Here is a 24,436-nt window from a genome sequence, read left to right as displayed (position 1 = left end):
ATTTATCAAAACAGGTTAGTGAACAAACACTCCGGGAAACATGCTTCCTTACAAACCACACCCCCCCCACCCACTCCAGCGATGCCGGCCCCCACTCCAGCAAAATTCGCTGCCGTGCAATCAGAGGTGAAGGCCACGACATCGGCCTTCCTCCTCTCCATGAGCTCCGGCTTCTCTGAGACCCCAAATATCGCAACCAAAGGGTCCGGGTCCTCCTCCTCCTCCACTGTCCTGGCTAAGACCGCGAACACTCCCGCCCAGAATCTTCTCAATTTTTCGCAACCCCAAAACATGTGCGCGTGATTCGCTGGCCCCCGCCCACACCTCTCGCACTCATCTGCTACCCCCTGAAAGAACCACTCATTCTCGCCCGAGTCTTATGTACCCTGTGCATCACCATAAACTGTATCAGCTCATCCTTGCACATGAGGAGGTCCCGTTTACCCTACCCAATACCTCACTCCATGCTCCCCAATTGATCTCCCCTTCCAACTCCACTTCCCATTTCTCTTTGATCTTCACCACCCGCTCGCCTCCCTGCTCCCCCAGCCACTTGTATATATCCCCCATTCTTCCCTCCCCTTCCACATCCAGGAGCAGCAGTCGTTCAGCAGGGTGTATTCCGGCAACCTAGGGAACCCCCTCCAGACCTTACTTACAAAGTCCCTAACCTGCAGATACCTCAACTCCAAGAACAAGAACAAAGAAATGTACAGCACAGGAACAGGCCCTTCGGCCCTCCAAGCCCGTGCCGACCATGCTGCCCGACTAAACTACAATCTTCTACACTTCCTGGGTCCGTATCCCTCTATTCCCATCCTATTCATGTATTTGTCAAGATGCCCCTTAAATGTCACTATCGTCCCTGCTTCCACCACCTCCTGCGGCAGAGAGTTCCAGGCACCCACTACCCTCTGTGTAAAAAAAACTTGCCTCGTACATCTACTCTAAACCTTGCCCCTCTCACCTTAAACCTATGCCCCCTAGTAATTGACCCCTCTACCCTGGGGAAAAGCCTCTGACTATCCACTCTGTCTATTCCCCTCATAATTTTGTAGACCTCTGTCAGGGCGCCCCTCAACCTCCTTCGTTCCAGTGAGAACAAACCGAGTTTATTCAACCTCTCCTCATAGCTAATGCCCTCCAAACCAGGCAACATTCTGGTAAATCTCTTCTGCATCCTCTCTAAAGCCTCCACATCCTTCTGGTAGTGTGGCGACCAGAATTGAACACTATACTCCAAGTGTGGCCTAACTAAGGTTCTATACAGCTGCAACATGACTTGCCAATTCTTAGACTCAATGCCCCGGCCAATGAAGGCAAGCATGCCGTATGCCTTCTTGACTACCTTCTCCACCTGTGTTGCCCCTTTCAGTGACCTGTGGACCTGTACAGCTAGATATCTCTGACTTTCAATACTCTTGAGGGTTCTACCATTCACTGTATATTCCCTACCTGCATTAGACCTTCCAAAATGCATTACCTCACACTTGTAAATGCATTACCTCACTCCCCCTTAGCTCCTCCAGACTGGCGAACCCTTCCTCCAAATACAGATCCCTCACCTTGACCAGCCCCACTTCCCTCCACCTCCTGTATACACTATCCACCCCCCTGGCTCAAACTCATGATTCTCGCACAGTGGCGTTAGCACCGACATCCCTTCCACCCTAAAATGTCTCCTCAACTGATTCCGTATCTTCACTGTGGACTGCACCACCAGGCTCCTTGAATATCTCCTCAGAGCCATTGGCATCAATGTTCTTGAGGGCAATTAGAGAATCAATGCTGGCCTTGCCAGTGATGCTCTGATCTCGTTAACAAATAAATAAAACTTCCAATACCTTTTTAAGAGCTATAGTTAATATAACAGTGGCAAAGTGGACTAGTAATCCAGAGACCAGGTGTAATTATCTGGGTGCCAGGGTTTGAATCCCATTGTGGCAGATGGTGACATCTGAATCCAACAAAAATCTGGAATTAAAAGTCTAATGATGACCATGAAACCATCGTCGTTTGTTGTAAAAGACCATCTGGTTTACTAATGTCCTTTAGGGAAGGAAATCTGCCGTCCTTACCCAGTGTGGCCTGCATGTGACTCCAGATCAACATCAATGTGGTTGATTCTTAAATGCCCTCAGAAATGGCTTAACAAGCTATTTTGTTCAAGGACAATTGTGGGCGGGCAATAAATACTGACCCAGCCAGCGACACCCACATCCAATTGAAATATCCTTGAATATCAGACACATTGTTTTAGAAGACAAGATCTGGAGGAGCAATAATACTGAAGTATGGGTGATTATATAGGAAACTGGCATAGTTTGCATTTGAGAAATTTGTTGCTGAACGTGGTTTCCAGCTATATGGAGAGTGCGGATTGAAAATTCAGTCGGTGGTTGGGTTCAGAATGCAGGAAAGCAGAATGGCTGAAAATAGTTGCACAGTTGAGGTGACATTCTGTCATCCCTCTTTGCCAGCAAGTAAGGAGCTAGTGCTTTCCTGAGGTATGATCCTTATTGCCTCATCCCTGTAGGGGAAGTATGGGCTAATTCCGTATGCTTCTGACATATGGTGTAATGACTTCTGCGATGCAAAGGCTCAGCCACAAAGACCTCTGTAATATTTGGTTGCCAATCATGTGCACTCCATTAGGACAGAACTCTTGCAAATGTTTGCTGCCTGCATGTGTTCACAGCGCGGTTCTCCCAGGTAGAAAATGGTTTCATCCTTTGGAGAGTAAAGCCAGCAGCATTTGCTTTCTCCAAATATATTTTAAGAATATAAATTGAATGGATTAAATTTATAATTGAAGCATTGGCGCTGTCTTAACATTATGATCTATGTAAAGAGGAGCGAATGTGAGGTGGCCTGCCCAAGCAATCTGTGCGCTTTGATTCAGAGTTGGATCGGGATCTGATTCTGAATTTATGGCTGCTATTTTCACATCGCTCAGAACTTTTTTTTTGCGGGAGGAAGTGGGATTTGGACTCTGCATCACGTATAAACTGAGCTCCTCTGGGAATTTTCTACTCTTGCATCGAGTTGTTTTAGACTGTTATGGGCGAGGCGTTTTCCGAACCCCAAAATGTATCATGGAGTTCAACCAACCTCTCCCTTTAATGGATTTGTTGCTTTTCCTAGCACACGGCTTTTTCCCTAGGTGTGGGATTACAATTATGGACACGTGGGTTTTTAAATACAAAACACTGTTTATTCCATGAACTCAACTTAACATCTTAAATAAAGATTGGATCTCTTAACACCCCTCCCTTACTTCAAAGATAACTCAGAAAATATTGCAACAGTAAATAATTCCTTAACATGTTCCTTCAAACTTCCAAGAGACTTAACACCTTTAAACAAAATCACATCAGGTTAAAGGCTTCACTATTATAAGTTTAAATCACCCAAATGATCCAGAGATAGTCTTTCATGGCAGAGATCCAGCTCACTGCAAAACACAGACACACACCCAGCTCTTTTCCTCCAAACCTGCAAAACTAAACTGCAAAATGGCTGACCTGAGCCCCGCCGCACCCACTCTCTGACATCACTGTTTTCTTAAAGGTACATTGCTTAAACATCCATGTCTTAAAGGTACTCTCACATGACAAGACTCTCATCAGAAAATGCTGGAAATTCACAGCAAATCTGTTGGCATCTGTAAAGAGAAAAGAGATAGTCATTGTTGATCATTTTTGAGCATGTGGTTGCTTCAATCCAAGCTAGTCAATACAAAAGAGGTGTTGTCAGGCTGCAATTGATTCTGTAGCAAATGGTCTTGAGTCACATATGACTTAATTTGTGCAACCGCTCTGTTGATGTGCAAAATGCATTAATTTAATTTTTTTTCTATTTTGTTATTTTTATTCCTTAGCACAACTTCAAAAAAGGAAAACATCCCTCCGGATTATCCACTCACCCTTTTGGAAGGGCTTACTACCATTTCTCACTATTGTCTTTTGGATAGCTCAGCACAGACAAAAAAGGTACTTCCTAGTTAATCGGGGAGCGTACATGTTCGGCTATTGACTGTGCCTACAGTGTTGCTACAATTGGTTGCTGTGACACATGTTGTGCCTGATTCGTGAAGGGCAACACTGGAGTCGATCTTCATTTAGTCTCGCGTTTATTCGTGAAGTGTTGGTAGTTAAAAAGGGTAGTCCATTTAAAGCGGAGATGTGGCAAAACGATTTCTGATGGTTGACTGTTTTTGAACACTTCCTGAAAAAATGGTGCAAGCAGAGGCATGAATATTTTTAAGGCAGAGATGGGGGTAAGCGGGATGCAGATTTGAGGTTGCCCTCATCGGCCATTAAATGGGGGAGCAGGCTCGAGGGACTGAATGACCTACTTGTTCATAACTAAGTGTGGAACATTACAAACTTGCATCTCCTAACTGATCCATACCACAGTTTCAATAAATAATTCCTTGCACTTTTTTCGGTTTGCCTATAAAATGAATAAAGTAAACAAATTATAGCCCCTTAAGGGGAATGTCTTTTTATGTGTGCTCAAGCGGATGCCCTCCCCTGTATACGTTCAAACACAATTGATATGTCATTAACTCTGTACAGCTGTTGAGACTCAGCGGATAGAATACAGAGTGAGAGGGACATGTCTTGAAAGATAGACAATGTTTCATTTCATTTGAGGAGCAGGAACAGAAAAGGAAGCCTTAAAAATGTTCAACTTGTGTAAGGATATATCTTTTGTGGTTAGATGTCAAGAGGCCCAGTCAGCATGTTATTGCTCAGACCTCTTTTTTTTCTTGAACTCCTTAACCTTTAATATGTGAAGCTTGGTCTGTTTACAGCAAAGCTATGAACATCAGCTGCATGACTGTGCAGCAATCTCTAAAAGTTCCTGAGCAGGCTACTCGCAAGTCAGCTCCTTATCTGTTTGGGCATGCAACAAAAATATTCAAGGAACCAGACACTAAAACTCAATTAGAGAATGTGTTGACGAGCATAATATTACCCTTTGTCTTCATTCTTATCGTCCTGAATGTGAGGGTCTATAGCTGGCTTTCCTCCTGTAGCTCAAGCTCAGGAAATTGGTATAGGAGTGTTGGCTGAGGATAGGATTAGGATCGGTTGTAATTATCTCCCTCCTCCATGCCTGAATGGCCAGTGTTACACTAAGTGGTTAGGCCAACGTATGGGGCAGCACGGTAGCATTGTGGATAGCACAATTGCTTCATAGCTCCAAGTTCGATTCCGGCTTGGGTCACTGTCTGTGCGGAGTCTGCACATCCTCCCCGTGTGTGCGTGGGTTTCCTCCGGGTGCTCCGGTTTCCTCCCACAGTCCAAAGATGTGCAGGTTAGGTGGATTAGCCATGATAAATTGCCCTTAGTGTCCAAAATTGCCCTTAGTGTTGGGTGGGGTTACTGGGTTATGGGGATAGGGTGGAGGTGTTGACCTTGGGTAGGGTGCTCTTTCCATAGCCGGTGCAGACTCGATGGGCTGAATGGCCTCCTTCTGCACTGTAAATTCTATGAAAAAACACCAGTGGTGGTGGCACATTACTGACTTGAGAAGAGAAGGGGTAGAATTTGGATTTTGTTTATTGTCACCTGTACCTTCTGAAAAGTATTTTTCTGCGAGTAACTCAACAGATCATTAAGTACATGAAAGGAAATAAAAGAAAATACATAATAGGCAACACAAGGTACACAATGTAACTACATAACACTGGCATCAGGTGAAGTATTCAGAGGTGTAGTGTTAATGAGGTCAGTCCATAAGAGGGTCATTTAGGAGTCTGGTAATAGTGGGGAAGAAGTTGTTTTTGAATCTGTTCGTGCGTGTTCTCGGGCTTTTGTATTTCCTGCCCGATGGAAGTACATGGAACAGTGAGTAAACCAGGAGGAAAGGGTCTTTGATTATGCTGCCCACTTTCCCTAGGCAGCGGGAGGTGTAGATGGAGTCAATGGATGGGAGGCAGATTTGTGTGATGGACTGGGCTGTGTTCAGAACTCTTAAGTTTCTTGCGGTTTTGGGCCGAGCAGTTGCCATACCAGGCTTGTCATGCAGCCAGATAGGATGCTTTATGTGGTGCGTCTGTAAAAGTTGGTAAGGGTTAATGTGGACATGTCGAATTTCCTTCGTTTCCTGGTAGCGTCGCCATGGGTGGACCAGGACAGATTTTTGGAGATGTGTATCCCTAGGAATTTGAAACTGCTAACCATCTCCACCTCAGCCCCGTTGATGCTGACAGGGGTGTGTACAGTACTTTGCTTCCTGAAGTCAATTACCAGCTCTTTAGTTTTGCTGGCATTGAGGGAGAGATTGTTGTCGCTGCACCACTCCACTAGGTTCTCTATCTCCTTCCTGTATTCCGACTCGTCGTTATTCGAGATCCGGCCCACTATGGTCGTATCGTCAGCAAACTTGTAGATGGAGTTGGAACCAAATTTTGCCACGCAGTCGTGTGTGTACAGGGAGTATAGTAGGGGGCTAAGTACGCAGCCTTGTGGGGCCCCGGTATTGAGGACTATTGTGGAGGAGGTGTTGTTGTTTATTCTTACTGATTGTGGTCTGTGGGTTAGGAAGTCGAGGAGGGTAAACGGAAAATGACGATCCATTTCTTTCATTGTATTTCTCCATAATTATGAATGTTTCCAGTACTCAAGATAGTTGGAAAATAAACCTTTCTGTGCAAGTTTAAACAGCAGCAGAATAAATAGCCCTGTTTAGCTGGAGGTACCCTCTTTCTGCTGAGTTAAGGGATCCAGGTGAAATGGTGCAGGTAGTCTCAATCTAGTTACAAGTGGGTGTTAGTCCACAGCAAAAAAACTATCTATACTTTGCTACCAATTAGTTTTCTCACTCAGAAGACCGGTGCAGGAAAAGTCCCCAGGGGAGGACTGCTGTTGAGGTTGGAGCTGAAGAACCATTTTGGACTGTGTTTGTGCAACTTTAATCTGAGTCTAGCTCATGTTTTATCTTACTTGGCAGTGCTCCATGCTGGCACTCGATGCATGGGATGGCCAGAGTTTCATTCCACAGTAGTATTGTTCCACACTTTGAAGAGCAGGAAAGAAATCTGATCCCGGACCAGAACCCAACAGTTGAGTTGCGAGGCTACCAGACAGAAACCACAATATTTAATTGAATTTAATTTGTAAGACTGTGAGAAAAGATATATCACTCCAGGAGTGATTTCATGCACAAATAGGGATATGGTATATTGAAACCAGCTTTACTACTAACGCTGTATTACTAATTTTTACATTATAAATACAAATAGCTTTCAATTACCAGTTAAACAGTGCTTAACAATACAATGAAACAATCCTAACCGCTATCTTAATCTCCCCTCAAACAACACTTATCTCAGGACAAAATCCACTTTTAAATACACTTAGCAGACTCAGGAATACTTGCTGCAAACAGATGTCTTTGATAAACCACTTTGAGAAAGCGATAACCTTCAAGACCTAGTTTGCAAATTCTTGCCTGTCCTAACTACTGTTTAAACTGCAAACCTTTGAAATTGCCCCTATCCTGTACACAGCAACTCACTGCCTTGATCAGCTGCTTCTGGCCTGTCCCCAGTGAAATCTTTAACTGAACTGCTTTGAAAGAGACAGCTAGTCTGCGACAGACAGATCCAACCTCATTGTAATGAGAGCACAGCTTCTTGTCTGTTCACATCCAAATCTAAAACTAAACTTGAAGACCGGAGAACTCAACACCTGACTGCTTCAACCCCTGGCTCCTCCCATTAACTACTGCATCTCAACACAATGCTCCTAATTAGGTACTCCCCAGGGAATGCTAAATTTTAAAATGAATTTAGAGTATCCAATTCATTTTTTCCAATTAAGGGGCAATTTAGCGTGGCGAATCCACCTAGCCTGCACATCTTTGGGTTGTGGGGTGAGACCCACGCAAACATGGGGAAAATGTGCAAACTCCACACAGTCAGTGACCCATAACCCAGGATCGAACCTTGGTGCCGTGAGGCAGCAGTGCTAACCACTGCCCCACCGTGCTGCCCCCAGGGAACCCTCTTAACATCGAATAGAATCCCTACAGTGCAGAAGGAGGTCATTTGGCCTATCGAGTTTGCACCAACCCTCCAAAAGAGCTCCCTATCCCCGTAACCCCATAAACCCAACTAACCTTTTGGACACTAAGGGGCAATTTAGCATGTTCAATCCACCTAACCTGCACATCTTTTGGACTGTGGGAGGAAATGGAAGTACCCGGAGGAAACCCACGCAGTCACAGGGAGAACGTGCAAACTCCGCACAGACTGTCACCCAAGGCCGGAATTGAACTTGGGTGCCTGGCACTGTGAGGCAGCAGTGCTAACCACTGTGCACTGCACCGCCCTAAACAAAAGTCCATTCGCCCAAATTTTATGATGCGTTAATTGGACCACTGTGTCCAAAAAGCCTAGCTGCCTTTCAAACCAGGATTTTTAGAAACATGACAGTAGCAGTCACACACACTAACCCAGGTTTTAACCCTTACCACACTAAATACATATAATACAATATACCTGAAATTCCTGCATTCATCACACTGGTCTAATGATGGAAATCTAAAATACAAACAGAAAAGGCACAGTCGACAAGTTATGTGACAGAAAAATTATCTCAATTTTGGGGGGGGGACAAGGCTAAATGTTGGGCATCAGTAGCAACTTGGGAAGGAGCTGTGCACCTTGACCCGACTCCTTGACTGAAGAGGTGGGATCAAGGTATTTCAAGAGATTTTGACCTGATTTAAATTTTGGATACTTTTCATTTCTTGTTACTTGTATGCGATTTGTCTTTATGCATTATCTATGCACTTTGTGCCAGTCTGCCATTGCAGGTGACCCCACAAGCATGAAGAATGCTAAGAATGCCATCCTTGAGGAATTGCCTTTGATCATCAACTCCACATCTCTTCTCTGGGGTGTAGTGCGAAGAGAAGAATCCCAGAGAAAGCCCACAAATCTACTTGACACAACAAAGGCCTCGTCTTCCGTTTTCTTTAAGTCGACCAAAGTTAGTAGTGACAATTCCCTTTACTTTGAGGGGTTGGAATGGGGAAAAGTTAACTTAATTGTTCAGTTATAATCTGTATAATTCTGACCACTAATACCTCTGCCACTGTGAAATAGCGCAGTCTTATTTGTATCATTAAGAATTTTTCAACAGGTATTACCCATCATAGCATGAGAGAGGTGTGGTAATGGGCTTTCTTGCTGACTCCTAACAGAAATCTAACTTTTTCTTCAGTCACAAGAGGCTGAGTGCTGGAGTTTTAACCCACAGGGTGACCATTCATGCAGGCCTGGTGTTCGCAACTTTTGAGGAAATGTGTTCACTATTTTGTAAGTTATTCGTAGTATTTGGCTGAAATATTAGATCTTGTTGCAAAGTTAAAGTCTGGCTTTTGGAGGTTATTTTGTTTACATTCGATGAAGAATTAAAGAATGTGATCGAGGTGAAGATTACCCAACACTTGTAACATCACTGGAAGCTGAATGCTGGTAGATTTTTATTGGAGGGTTTTCAGTGTGTTTTGGCTGCTGGGAAAGCTAGGGGGGCAAATTTTATGTTGATCAGGCAAGTGCACCCCCAACCTGGAAGAGCATTAAATCTTGTGAGATGATGTTGGGCGCACATCCCAAAATCATAGAGCAGGACGATATTTTGGTTAGCAGGTGCGGATAGGCGTCGTGCCAGCGGACAATAATGGAGTGTGTGGGTGTGGGGAGAGTGTGGGTGTGTGCGCAGGTGGTGCGCAGTACATAATGGCCAGTGGGACCTTGGAAAGGGCCCCAGTAGTTCTGGTAAATATATACACCCCGAACTGGGATGACGCAGAGTTCATCAGGAAAAAGATTGCCGAAATCCTCGACTTTAACTGTGTACAGGACCCGACACTGGGCAGATCAACCCCAGGACAGTTAACATGTCAGGCATGACAAGCGAATTGAACGCCTTTATGGAGCAGATGGGGGTAGTAGGCCCATAGAGGTTTCACCACCCGAGAGAAAAATAATTCTTCTTCTCCGACGAACAGAAGGCATACTCGGGGACAGATTTTTTTTTGTGGTAGGGAAGAGGTTGCTTCCAGGGGTAACAAAGGCGGACTACGGGTATTGTAATACCCGACCAGTCGCCGCACTACATTGACGTGTGGTTTGAGAAGGGACGGGTGCAACACCCCACATGGAGGCTGAATGCACTGATAAGGAATTCTGTGTAAAGATATCCCAAGCCCCATCAACGATTATGTATCCTGCAACCAAAACGGGGAGGTCTTGCCCTCCATGTTCTGGAATTCCCGAAGCGAGGTTCATTTGTGCTTTTAAAAATCATGAAACAGGCTGATGAGGGAGAGAGAGGGGTACAGAAAGTGTCCAACATCGCCATAGTGTGCTGATAGATGTGCCGCTCTATGGGGGGCTTCTGCCAGGGGTGGGGGGTTTCTGCCAGGGCCGGGAGTATGGATGTACCCCCAGACCCCCCGCAGGTACCCTAATGCCCAGCCGACCCATCAACAGGATGGACGTGCTCCAGCGGAACCAGTGCCATCCTGTTGGCTGGAATTGGTGTGTATGGGGAGTGGAGTGCTTATATGCGGCTACAGCTTGTCAGCCCCTTGAGTGCCGATCGCAACCCCGGCGAATCTGACACCGCTTTTCACTGGAATTGATCATGTTCCACATGGCGCGGTGCTAGCCCCTAAGCGGTCGCTTAATCGGGCCTGGTGCGGCACCAGTTTTGCTGTCGTAGAAGTCCATGAATCCTGCCCCGGCATCAACACTTCGTCTCAGGAACGGAGAATCCTGCTGCAGGTAACTGGGGATCCAAGTGGCCCACACCTGGAAGAGGCTCCACAGATGAAACCTCTACAGCCTAGTGGAGGCGGTGAAGAGGCACCTGCATAGATCGGACTCGTCCCCTCTTTCGCTAACCGGAAGAGTACAGGCAATCAAAATGAACGTGCTGCCGAGGTTCCTCTTCGTATTCCGAACGCTCCTGATCGTCATCCCCAAATCCTTCTTCACCAGGGTCGACAAGTGCCCTTCACCTGGTGGAGAAAAGTTCCTACGGTACGCAAGCCTATTTTACAACGAGGGTAGCACATGGAGGGCCTGGCCCTACCCAATCTTCTGTTCTACCACTGGATGGCCAACGCGGAGTGGGTGAGCAGGTGGCTAAGGGAGCCGTAGGTGGACTGGTTATGAGTGCAGGGACATACTCCACATCTGAGCGGTAGCCACAGTGCGCCCCCCCCCCCCCCCCCAAATAAAAACACAAACCAAGAGCCAGTGGTAGTAGCCGCCCTAAGGAAGTGGCAAGGATAGACACCACATTTGGGAAGTGGGGGGAGGACAGCGTGACTCTGATAGTAGAGGATATATATGTGGATGACATACTGGCGACCCTGGGGGAACTTACAGAGAGGCTCCAACTCCCGAAAGGGAACGAGCTTAGATAGCTGCAGCTAAGTACCTTTCTTCGCAAGGAGACAAAAACGTTCTTCCAGAGACCCAGACACAATGATAGGGCAGGACTGGTTAGGAGATGACCAATGCGGCGACATTTTTCGATGATTTATAGAAAAGGTCAAGACTTCACTGGAGGAGACCAGATAGAAGTGGGGGGAGGAAATGGGCATGGAGATGGGGGGGGTGGACCCTGGTTGAGGCGCTGCACAGAGTCAACTCCACCTCCTCCTAAGCTGGGCTAAGCCTGATGCAGCTCAAGGTAGTGCACAGAGAACACCTTACCTTGACGTGAATTAGCGGGTTCTTCCCAGAGGTGGAGGACGAGTGCGAGTGGCGTCAGGCGTCCTGACCAGCTACACCCACATGTTCTAATTCTGCCCCAGACTCTTGGGTTCTGGGTGGCCTTCTTTGAGGCTGTGTCCAAGGTTGTGGGGGTCAAGATAGAGCCTTGCCCGTGTGTGGTGGTCTATGGGGTGTCAGAGCTTCCAGAGCTCTGGACATGGAAGGGGGCGGACGCCCTGGCCTTTGCCTCATTGAATGCCAGGCGGAGACTTCTGCTAGGGTGGATGTCAGCAGCGCCACCCCGGGCCTCTGAATGACTCTCCGATCTGGCCGAATTCCTGAGGCTGGAAAAAAATAAAATTTGAAATAAGAGGGTCTGAGGAGAGATTCCATAGTATGTGGAACAAAGTCACAAGCCTCTTCACAGGCCTGTTTGCAGCCAACGGAGGAGGCGGGAGGGATAGGGAGGGGGTGGGCAGAAAAAGGTGGGCAGGAAAGGTCGTCTAGAGGGAGGGAAGCTCGCAAGGAATGGGGTGGAGGGCCATTCACTGGAGGAATCACAGACCTCACATGAGGAGAAACCGGGGCCTCCCTCAAACTCGAGGCCCCATCCCCGAAGTGGAATGGAGTCTACCAGCGATTGAGGGGAAGGATCCCAACTATATATGTGAGTAAAGCTGGGTGCAACCCCTACTGCCAAGAAGTAGGGGCCCCAGCTCAAACCCGTCAAATCACTAAAAACCAAACACTATTGTAAAGTTGTAAATGTAAATTAGTATTGGAGTCCCAGCCATGGTTATAGTGAGAACGAGGGGCTCAAATCCTGTTGTTTCTATTTTTTGTTATTATTGTTGTTGCATTGTCTTTCACTCAGATTTTTGTATCTAGCTCCAAACGCCAATAAAAATATATGTATATTTTTTAACTACCTTGACATGACAGAGGTTCAGTGCCACAGGAGGCTCCAGCTTTCAAGGGAATCTGTGATGAGCATGTGCCAGATGATTGGGCTGGAGATGGCCTCCTCGTCTCCTGCCTGTTGTAGCTCCTTGAAGTGGCCATTCTGCAGTCACTGATTCTTCTGTGGCCTGTGGACATTGCTTTTAAAGTTTGCAGCGGGCTGCCATGGAACACTGGTCCCATCCCTGCCAGCCCCGCCCATCCAACGAGGACACGATTTAAGTGTCAGTTGGCATAATATCGAGATGTTTGTTGTTGGACTCGGCACTGGACCAAGAATCGCGGCCACTTCTGATCCGCCCGCTGATCGGGCATGTCAAGTGTGAAATTGCACCCAGTAAGGGAGGAAGGTTGTGATAGGGCAGTCACACCTGCAGCTATCAGGGCTGTAAAAATGGGAGTAGTGAAGAAGAAAATGTCCCAGCGGCCCATTTTTCAGATTTTAATCTTTTATTTTAAAAGACACTGAGACAGAAAATTCTGGAGCTCCTGAATCCGTTTGCTGCTCAGATGGGGGTTCACCTGATGGCGGCTGTGGCAGCAGTGTGGAACAAGAAGAAAAGGGGCAAAAAAACAAGTCGGAACAAGGTAAGATCGGCGTTCACTGCTCAGGGTATATTGCAAGGATATTCGTTTTATTCTTGACTTGCATTTATTTCCAGGAAATTCCTGAAGATTAGGTTATTAGTTTTATTTGTTTCAGTCCACGTATAACCTCATTCATCACCACAAAACTGATGAGTTTGACATTGAGTTTATTTGCTGCTTGTGGAACCTTGATGTGCACAAAATTGACTGCAGTGCTTCCCTATATAACAATAGTTATATTTTGAAAAATAGACACTTGGATGCATGCTTATTTCTATACATGTTCTCTACATGTCTTTTGTTTTGAAGCTTTTACCATACTTATTATTAATTAATATGCTCTATCCATTTCCTCCCTCTGGGTGTCCTAGCCTACATTTTCCCACAACTAGCATGATTAAAAATAAAACATCTGGTCATTATCTGCTGTCCATATATTGGCTGCCATGGTCCCTACATTGCAACATTAACTACGCTAGGCCGAATGCTCTACTCCTGCTCCTAGTTTCTATGTTAAGTGCTCTGGGGTATCCTGAGACCTGGAAATAAATGCAAGTTCCCAAGTAAAATAAATCTTGTAAACTTGAGCTTTTTCTTCTCCTTTCTGGTGAGCGCAATTTATTTTTTAAGAGGAATGTCTTCTTGGTTGAAAATGGGTTTTGCAAGAACCATTTGTAAACTTAATCAAACTTCAACTTCTGGAGCTTCACATTCTCTCATCCAAACCCAAGCAACCAAAGGAGGAGGCGGGAGAGATTTGCCACCAGCTCCTGCAGCTTGACAAGTGACAGGCAAATAATCTGTCCCATGACAGTCCGAATTAAATATTTATTTAATTTGATTCATTGCCATTGTGCAAACCATTTTCACAGCCGATGAATCCGTTGCATATAGTGAGGTTTACGAGTAAAACATGCTGTTTCAAAGGCGTAACGTTTTGTTGAAAAGGGTTCTAGTTATTTTGAAAAATGATGGGTTTTTTTGTGAATCCTCATTATAATTTGACGGTCATCTTTATCTTTGTAGATGCAGATTCTGCCCATAGCCAGTGAAGCTCAACTAACACTAGTAGGGCTGGTCCAAGCACTGGAAACACTCAACATTGACAGTATATTACAACTGATAAAAGAAGTTGTCAAGAAGCCACCTCAAACCAAAGACGAGGTAAAACACTGCTCTTTTTCATATATTTCTAACATTTTGTCAGAGATGAGTTGGAATTCAAGTGGGGATGGAAATAGGTACTGCGTTTTAATGTTGCAAACTAAAACTTATTTGTAGCTTGGGCTGAATCGCACCAAGTAATGGGGCATTAGAGTTGTAGTCAAGTGATTTGGGTCTAGTACCAACCCTTGGGGTGGGGGTGCGAATGGGAGCCACTTGTCTCTCAGGCATGGTTGAGTAACATTGCTGACAGACACTGTTGGAGAGGTCAAAGAGATTTAAATGGGATAAAAATAATGGGCGCTTCACTCCAAAAGAGCGTCTTTTATATCGTGTAACCCTTTTGAAAATCAAAATGTGATGCCGGTGTTATTGGGAGAGATTTCTGCTAACCTTTTGGAATATGGCTCATGAGAGTATAACATGACATGGGAGATAAAGTTTGGTGCTAAGTATGCCTGTAATTCCACCAATGTTCTCCTCCTTAGCCTTGTGTACAGATGTTAAGAATCCAGATGCCTCTCCACAAAAGGAAAATGAAGTGGATGATAACGCGCCCAAAGACATGTTTAAACGTCTGCTAGCTATTGGTTTTAATGTGAAATAGTTAGCGATTTTTATTTTTAATTTTTTTTTTTTTTTAAATTTCTCCCCCCCCCCCAAAATATTCTCCTTTCCTCCACTCCAAGACGTTGACACTTGTCGAGTTACTGATGCATACTTGGTAGCTCTCTGATTATTTCTGCAAGCAATTGAGCAACTAGCAACTGCCACCAGGCTTTTCCATCATTGTTGACCTGTGGTTGCATAATGTCTATCCCTATAGTAGCTAGCAGTGGATTGTGTTACGTTCTGCATGTCGACCGATAAGGGATGATTCGCATAGATTCACAGATTTGTTACAGCACAGTCGGAGGCCATTTGGCCTATCATGTCTGCAGCAGCTCTCCGAATGATTGAATTTCCCAATGGCCGATGGAAAGAGCCAAAAGACACAATTTTCATGTTTAAGACTTTTACTGCAACAAACAAACTAAAATCAACATCGATCAGTCATTAATTAACAGACATCTAATATGTCAAACAAAAGAAAAGGTACTTTGGCATCAACTAATGAGCATAACCAAAATATTTATTCTAAAACCCTTTTACTGTGTGCCACACAGATGGCAGAAATGCAGAATAAAAGGAACAGATCAGCTGTCACTCCCAGCTCTCCAGTGGAGGTTCACCTATCCTTGCCATGCTAGTTCGGAACTTTCAGTGCCCTTTGCAATGGTTCCATTCCTCCCGGGTTTCCTTGGAGACGATAATCACCAGCATTTATTCCCATCCCTAATTGCCCTTGAGGCGGCAGTTAAGAGACAACCATATTGCTGTGGATCTGGAGTTGCGTGGAGGCCAGACCAGGTAAAGACGGCAGATTGCCTTCCTGAAAGGACATTAATGAACCAGATGGGATTTTACAACAATCGGCAATGGTTTCATGGTCATCGTAAGACATTTTTTAAAAATTCCGGGTTTTAAAAAAATCCAAATTTCACCATCTGCAACGGTGGGATTTGAACCTTGAACATTACTCTGGGCCTCTGGTTTACTAATCCAGTGATAATACCACTGAACCACCACTTTCCATTGCTTAAACCTTCATGAGGTCCTGTATGTTTTGTTTCCATTCTTTTGAACAGAAACTGAGCTATCCCCTTGCTTGTCCTGAGCAGCTGTCCTTTTTTTGTTTGTGTGAGATACTGTGAAAGGTGTTAAAGCTACCACTTCCCCCTCAGTGAGTTTTTATTTGAGTTTCTTTCCCCATGGCAGCAGAATTACATGAGATTGTCTCTGGACTTGAGGTAATGATCTAAAAGTTTATGTTTATCGTCAGTTAAAGGGTACATTTTAAAACAGAACAATCTTGTGAAGTTCAACATTCATGACAATTGCGATCAGCAGCAAGAATCCTGCATGGTTTTGCTTTTGTTTCTCTCCCTAAAGCAACTATGCTGAAAGCAGTTGCAGTCTTCCCACCAATTTTCTGCCTGGGAATCATGATCTTGATCCACGCCAAATATCAAATCTGAAATCTCTGCGTCATATGTACCGTGGTTTCATGGTGAAACAATTGTCAGCAAGTCCATAATCGTCTGTGCCATTTTAAAGAAATGCAATTTGATAGTATAAAATTCTAAGTTGTTCAACTCCACTGAAAGGTGGGTTTAAAATATTGAATAGCTCATCACGTTTTCTTTTCCAGAAACCGACTTTGGTTGATATCCCGATGCTGCAGTTTAGTTTTGCGTTAATTCAGAGGTAATTCTGCTATTCAAAAGCTTAAAACATTTTCTTACATTTGCAATCGTGTTATTGAGATGTAGCAAAACTGTTAAAAGGATGAGGTGACGTAAACCTGAAAATCTGCATCATTGTTACGAATCTCTGAATTTTTTGAGGTTAAGGAGTTATTTCCAACACCTTGACCAAAACCACATATTACCGTTACACTGTGTATGTCTTTCACAACATAATTTTGCATTTTTGAATTGGATAGTCCAAGGTGGCTTCAAAACTACAAAATAGAATTTTTGCCAGAACCAGCGAACATTTATCCCTTTGCATCAATTGGCAATGTGCATTTGTAATTTTTATCGTCCCTATGAAAGGCACCACAATCCTTCTGGCCTCTTGTTCCTTTAGACATCCCAAGGTCATGAAGGTGGCCCACCGACTTCGATTCTCTTGAGTGGCTATGAGGAGATAAATAGCTGGTGGATAGAGAAATGCAGGGCTATTTTTATGCTTTCCTTTCTCTCTCGGAAGCTCCACTCCTCCACATCAAAAGTGACTGGTTCAAATCAGGAACTCACTACAATGAGGATCAAATCCAGTTTTCCCCCTGCCCACCCTATTCCGCTGCATTTCACTTCTAACAAATTAGACAGCTGACCTCTATTTTCTTTTGTTACAGGCTTTCCATAGCCAATTTACAGGATGTTCTGCCATCCTTGCTCGGCCTGTTGAAGGAATCAGTTCAATTGAATTTAGCTCCACCTGGGCATTTCCTGTTACTTAGGTAAATACATGTTTCGATTTTCTTTCTGAATTGTTTGCATCAATTTTTGTAAATATCTATCCTGAATTGTCGCATCCACAACCCTCTGGGGTAGAGAATTGCACAGATTCGCCGCCATTTTGAGTGAAGTAATTTCTCGTTATCTCAGCCCTAAATGATTGGCCCCTTATTCTGAAACTGTGCCCTTGATCTAGATTCTCCAGCCAAGGGACACAATAGCTAAGTATCTACCTTGTCACGCCTGTTCATAATCTTGACTACTTCAACGAGATCAAATCTCATTCTTCTAATCTCTGGAAGATATAAACCCAATTTACTGAGCCTCTCATCATTGGACAACTCATCCCAGAGACCAATCTAGTCAATCTTTGCTGTACTGCCTCCAATGCAAGTATATCCCTTAAATGTGAAGACCAGAACTGCACAAGTGTTCTACCTGTGGTCTCACCAAAACCCCCCATGTGGTTGTAGCAAAGCATTTTTATTCTTGTACTCCAATCCCCTTCCACAAAGGCCAACATGCCATTTGTCTTCCTAATTTCTTGCTGTACCTACACACTAACTTTGTGTGTTCCTTGTATAAGCACACCCAAGTCTCTCTGAACATCAGCATTGATGATGTTCACACCTTTTCAAAAAACATTCTGCTTTTCTACTCTTGTGCCCAAAGTGAAGAACTTCACACCTCTGTACATTGTAGTCCATCAGCCACCTTTTTGCCCACTCAAAGAGGCTACAAAGAGATCGACAGTTTGTGTTCTTCTCAAAACTTGCATTTTCATCTAGCATTGTATTGTCAGCAAATGTCAATGCTTTGCTCCCTGCCTCTTCATTCAAGTCATGAATATAGATTATAAAATAGTCGAGGCCACAGCACGGATCCTTGCAGCACTCCACTTGTCACAACTTGCTAGCTTGAAAATGATGGAGGCTACTGGTGGCTGGAAAAAGGTATTTATAAAACCCAGCATCTCCTGCTCTGTGGAATTGTCATTTGGACTGGAAATGTCAACTTTTTCTTTCCAAATATGCTGCCAGACCTGCTGAGTTTATCCAGCATTTTTTCTAATTTTATCTCCCCCTCTCCTCCCCACCCTGCACCAAATTCCCAAGTCAACCCATCGCACTTTACCCTTGTTGCAGTCAATCCTCACTGTCTTCATTCTGTACTCTCACTTTTCCCAAGATTATAAAAGTATTTTTATACTCCATATAGAATCTGATACATATGGCGACCATTATTAGCCCACGATGCCACCACTTGGTTGGAGGTGCAGTTTACAGAAGATTTGTGGAGTGCACACACCGCCTGTGTTGCGTCTTTGCTTAAGATTTGGTTGCAGTGCATGAAGGAGTATCAGAGTTGTGCAGATAACCACTGTGTTCGGGTGTGCGCCTATCCAGCTTTTACTGTAATGTTGTCTACTTTTAATTTTTGAAATTAATTTGTAGAATATTAAATGACTTCATGTCTCGAAGTCCTAACTTGGATAACAAAAAGGATCAAAGAGATCTGCAGGTAAGATGGGATTTCTGTTTTAAACTTAAGTTTAACATGTTAAAGTTAATGCATTAATTTCTGATAGCTTTACATATTTTGCGTTGGAACTGTTTTGTGCTTTCTTTTTACAAGGAGGTGGCCCAAAAGATAATTGAAGCTGTGGGGAATGTTGTTGGTTCCTCACTTGAACAGACCAGCTGGCTGAGCAGAAATTTGGAAGTGAAAGCTGGGCCTCAGGTGTATTTGGAGGAGACCAATTCTGATGTCGCTGAACATGGTGAGTATCTTTAATCTCTACACTTTCAGTGCCTTATATTGCATAAATATATTTTTTAAATTAAGCAGCAGCTGCTGTGCTGTTTGGACTGAATGGCCTGTTTCTGCTTCATGTATCTTATGGAATAGGAAAACAACACCCTGCCTTGCTTACCACCCCAGACAACTGGTTATTAAATAGAGATACCATTTCCTTGTCGCATGACTACACACAGAGACCATCTGCTGAGACATCCAATATAATTGGAACAAACATGAACCAGGATATTGGGTTCTTATTGCATAGATTCCAATAATACGGAGCAAAACAGATAACATGGCTCAACCAGTCCAGCCAGTGTTTAAGTCCCACTCCACTCTCCTCGCATCTTTTCTCATCTAAGCATACAGTCCATTCAAGATAATTTCACGAATGTGAGCAAAAAGTGCAGTAACACCTGGCATGCGGGCCAACACCATGGAATCTCATTGGCCTGCCAAGATGTTATCAGCTTGCAAAAGGGAGCAAGTTGACCAAGTAGAGAGGCACAAGTACAATAAATGGGGGGGAAAGAACAGCTGCGTTGCTTTTGGTGATGCTTATTGTTTACTTATTTTTGTCTACGCTTGTACATTTTGTCAAAATGTTTAATTCACATTAAATAAAGAGAAACTGTTATGTAAGCAGTTCAGTTTCTTGGTACTGGAGGTGGTGACGAACGACATTGTGCTTGGAAGCAGTATTTTGTGGCAGACCTGTTTTAACTGATGTGTAATATCATAAATCTAACCAACTTGCTGCTTCACACAAAATTTGTAGAATATGTCCCTTCAATTGCAGATGTCCCTTCAATTGCAGTCTATGTTTAACATGTTTCACTTTTCTTGTGTGTTGGGCATGCTTTTTGCTATTTTTAAAATGCGAAGTTGTGATACTCTTGTCAACAAATCTTGTACGCAGTAACGATAGAAATATAATAGGATCTGTTGTGGATGTCATGACAGGTGACATGTCTAACTAATGTATCTATGTAAGATGGTGGCATAGTGATAATATCATTGGACTCGTAATTCAGAGAACTAGGCTATTGCTCTGGGGATATGGCTTCCAGGACAGCTAGTGGAATTTAAATTCCACTAATAAATCTAGAATATAAAGCTAGTCTCCATGATGACAATCATTGATTGTCGTTAAAACCGATCTGGTTCACTAATGTTATTTTGAGAAGGAAATCTGCCATCCTTAACGGGTCTGGCCTATGTGTGACTCTATATCCACAGCAATGTGGCTGACTCTGAGCTGCCCTCTGAAATGGACTCTCAAGTCACTCCACTTAAGGACAGTTAGGGATGGGCAACAAATTCTGGCCTTGTCCCATGACCCATGAAAGAATGAAGAATAACAGGTATCTTAGATTCTGTTCACCAGTGTGTGGAGAGGATTTTAATGTTGTCCAGTTTGGATATATACATAACTGTTCATTGTTTTTAATAGTACATTTTGAGAAGTACTTGGTCCAACATGTAATTGGTGTCTTGCAGTGGCTGGGTGAACTTAATGTCACCGCTAAAAGTAAAGTAAGACATTGTTTTTGTTGGATTTCAAGGTTCGTTCTCCCCACCCTCAGCTGTAGTATCAACAGCGGTCGCTTCTTTATACAGTGTGCAAGCTTTAACTTTACTGGCTGAGGTAAGTCTTGTGTGCAAGTTCATACCGTCAATTCATTCTCAGATCATTTTTATTGACATAATTAAACTTCTATCTCTGTATTTTTCTCAGCCAATCTTAAATGTCTGCTTCATTCTATGTTCCACTCTGCAACCTGGTCTAGCATTTTCCAGTCCCGCCCGTGGTGAAACCCATTGTGGGCAGGACAGAAGATTTGGCGACTCGGCAAAATGTCAATTGATTTCTGGTGGAAATTTCCAGTCCTGCCATGTGTGGACTGGAAAATTCTTGTTTTGGTGATAACTTCACTGTAACTCATTATAGAAATCTGCCAAGTTGTCGCTCTTAGTGCTGCAGGTAAGCATATTTGTCACCTTTTCTCCGGATCATTTTCAATTTAGTGAGAAGATGTTTAATTTCTCTCGAGTGCATTTTCTTTTCACCTAATGTGTTGTCAGTACAATAAACACACAATTATTGAATCCCCACAGTTCAGAAGGAGGCCATTCGGTCCATTGAGTCTGCACCAACCCTCTGAAAGAGAACCCTACCTAGGCCCACATCCCCACCCTTTCCCCGTAACTCCACCCAAACTTTGGACACTTGAGGGACAATTTAGCATGGCCAACCCAGCTAACCTGCATACCTCCAGACTGTGGGAGGAAACCACAGCACCGGGAGGAAACTCACACAGACACTGGGAGAGCATGCTGTCATGCGAGAGGGCCTTTAAGAACCGGATGTTTAAGCAATGTACCTTTAAGAAAACAGTGATGTCATAGAGTGGGTGGAGGTCAGCTCAGTTCAGCCATTTTGAAGTTGCAGTTAAAAAAGTGCCTGGCTGGTTTTGCTGAGAGCAGCTAAAAAGTGCCTGGCTGGTTTTGCTGAGAGCAGTTTAAAAGTAGAAAGCCAGTTTGAGACAGCAGCTCGAGAAGTTCTGGTTTGGAAAAGAGCTGGGTGTGTGTCTGTGTTTTGCAGTGAGCTGGATTTCTGCCATGAAAGACTATCTCTGGATCATTTGGGTGATTTAAAGTAAAGCCTTTAACCTGATGTGATTTTGTTTAAAGGTGTTAAGTCTCTTGGAAGTTTGAAGGAACATTTTAAGGAATTATTTACTGTTGCAATATTTTCTGAGTTATCTTTGAAGTAAGGGATGTTAAGAGATCCAATGTTTATTTAAGATGTTAAGTTGAGTTCATGGAATAAACAGTGTTTTGTGTTTAAAAGCCCACGTGTCCATAATTGTAATATCACACCTAGGGGACAAGCCGTGTGCTAGGAAAAGCAACAAATACATTAAAGGGAGAGATGGTTGAACTCCATGATCCATTTTGAGGTTCTGAAAATGCCTCGCCCATAACAATTGGGGGCTCGAGGGGGATAAAAGTCTATCTATTGGATTGGCTTTTGTGAACATAAATACAGTGAAGGATTGTTGCTTTTCTGGTGTATTTTATTTTAAGTGGGGAGAGTGTTGTGAACAATGGCTCTTTCAGAGGCTCAGAAGCTTTTGGGGGTGGAGAATGTTACATGTAGTACCTTACGGACAGAAACGAAAAGCAGACTGTTAGATTTGGCAAGAACATTGCAGTTAACATTACCTGACAAAATTCGAAAAGATGAGGTAATTATGGCGATGGTTAAGCATTTAAAGTTGCCTGAGATAGACTTTGACTTATTGGAAATGGCACAAATTCACTTGCAAATTAAACAAATGGAACATGAAAAAGAATTAAAGCGGCTGGCATACGAGAGTGAGAGAGAGGAAAAAGAAAAGGAGAGAGAAGAAAGGAGAAAGGAAAGACTAGCCCTAGCAGAAGAAAAAGAAAGGGAGATACAGATCAAGGAAAAATATAAAGAGAGGGAGTTTGAACTTCAGAAAATGGCCATGAAACATGACAATCAGTTAAAATTGGCAGACGTTAATGGAAATGTACAGTTGGATGATAGTGATGAGGATAGTGAGAAAGAGCGTCATAGTCGAAGGCTTGGTGGGAATCTATTTAAATATGTCCAAGCATTGCCAAGGTTTGACGAGAAGGAAGTGGAAGCCTTTTTCATTTCATTTGAGAAGGTAGCTAAACAAATGAAATGGCCACAGGACATATGGGTGTTACTGATTCAAACAAAGCTGATAGGTAGAGCTAGTGAAGTGTTTGCATCACGACCGGAGGAGGTATCAGGAACGCATGAGGAGGTGAAGAAATCCATCTCCAGTGCATCTGAGCTAGTGCCTGAAGCTTACAGACAAAGGTTTAGAAATTTAAGGAAAGAATTTGGTCAAACATACATGGAGTTTGAAAGGCTCAAACAGAGTAATTTTGATAGGTGGATAAGGGCTTTGAAAATAGACCAAACGAATGAAGAAATTATACTTTTGGAGGAGTTTAAAAACTCAATTCCTGATGTAGTGAGAACTCATGTGGAAGAACAGGGTTAAAACTGCGCGATTAGCAGCGGAAATGGCAGATGATTATGAATTAGTTCATAAATCAAAGATTGGTTTCCGACATCAGTTTCAGCCGGTGAGGGATAGAAACTGGGGACATGAGAAATACTCAACTGGTAAAGGTAAAGGTGATCTGATGGGAGACAATGAAGAGAGTGTACTTCAGATTAAAAAAGAAATCCTGGAGGGTGGAAAATAAATGAAAGGTTTCAGATATTTTTACAGGAAACTAGGCCATGTAAAGTCAGTGGTTGAAGAAAAGCACTGGGAAGGCTGATGTTGTAAAACAGAATAAGACAGTGCGGTTTGTTAGAGTGGTAAAGGAAAGCCCAAGGGAAGCGAAAGAGGTGCAAACGATTGTACAGCCTGTTCAAGAAGTAATTGTTAAGAAGGTGCCAGATGTCTTTAAAGAATTTACTTGTGTGGGTAAAGTTTACTCGTGTATCAGGAGGAGCAGGTAAAGAAGTCACAATTTTAAGAGATACAGGGGCTAGTCAATCTTTAATGGTAAGAGATAAGGAATTATGTAATTTGGGAAGAATGTTGCCAGAATAGGTGGTGATATGTGGAATTCAGGGTGAGAAGAGTAGCGTTCCATTATATAAGGTAAGGTTGGAAAGTCCAGTGAAGAGTGGTGAAGTGGTAGTAGGAGTAATAGGTAAACTATCTTGTCCAGGAATACAGTTTATCTTGGGTAATGATATAGCTGGATCGCAGGTGGGAGTGATGCCTACTGTGGTTGATAAGCCAGTGGAAAATCAGTCAACTGAAGTGTTGAAGGACGCATATCCTGGAATTTTTCCGAATTATGTAGTAACAAGGTCGCAAAGTCACAGGTTAAGACGAGGAGAAATTAAAGAGTGAAGTTGAAGTGCAATTATCAGAAAGAACAAGAACAGGTGGAGGTGAGGCGAATATCTTTAGTTGGCGGAGTTACGAGAGAAAGATGTAGACATAAAACGGATATATCAGAAAGCATATAAGGAAGAGGAATCTGAGAGTTTACCAGAGTGTTATTACCGTAAAAATGATGT

General features: G+C 43.6%; 1 protein-coding gene across 3 annotated transcripts in view; it reads left to right on the top strand.

Moving 5' to 3' along the window:
- The window catches only part of dop1b (DOP1 leucine zipper like protein B), a 176,303-nt gene that overhangs the window by 113,751 nt on the left and 38,116 nt on the right, over positions 1-24,436 (top strand). For all 3 annotated transcript variants that reach the window (XM_072513343.1, XM_072513341.1, XM_072513342.1), the window contains exons 20-28: positions 3,881-3,992; positions 8,820-9,008; positions 13,172-13,297; positions 14,324-14,461; positions 16,713-16,768; positions 17,424-17,528; positions 18,981-19,047; positions 19,162-19,306; positions 20,892-20,974. In XM_072513343.1, the coding sequence (XP_072369444.1) occupies positions 3,881-3,992; positions 8,820-9,008; positions 13,172-13,297; positions 14,324-14,461; positions 16,713-16,768; positions 17,424-17,528; positions 18,981-19,047; positions 19,162-19,306; positions 20,892-20,974 (1,021 nt within the window). The remainder of the gene's footprint in view (positions 1-3,880; positions 3,993-8,819; positions 9,009-13,171; positions 13,298-14,323; positions 14,462-16,712; positions 16,769-17,423; positions 17,529-18,980; positions 19,048-19,161; positions 19,307-20,891; positions 20,975-24,436) is intronic.

Source organism: Scyliorhinus torazame, chromosome 8, assembly GCF_047496885.1.
Source record: "Scyliorhinus torazame isolate Kashiwa2021f chromosome 8, sScyTor2.1, whole genome shotgun sequence".
Classification (NCBI taxonomy): Eukaryota; Metazoa; Chordata; class Chondrichthyes; order Carcharhiniformes; family Scyliorhinidae; genus Scyliorhinus; species Scyliorhinus torazame.
Note: the sequence above shows the minus strand (reverse complement) of the source record. Positions and strands in the feature narration are given on the sequence as shown.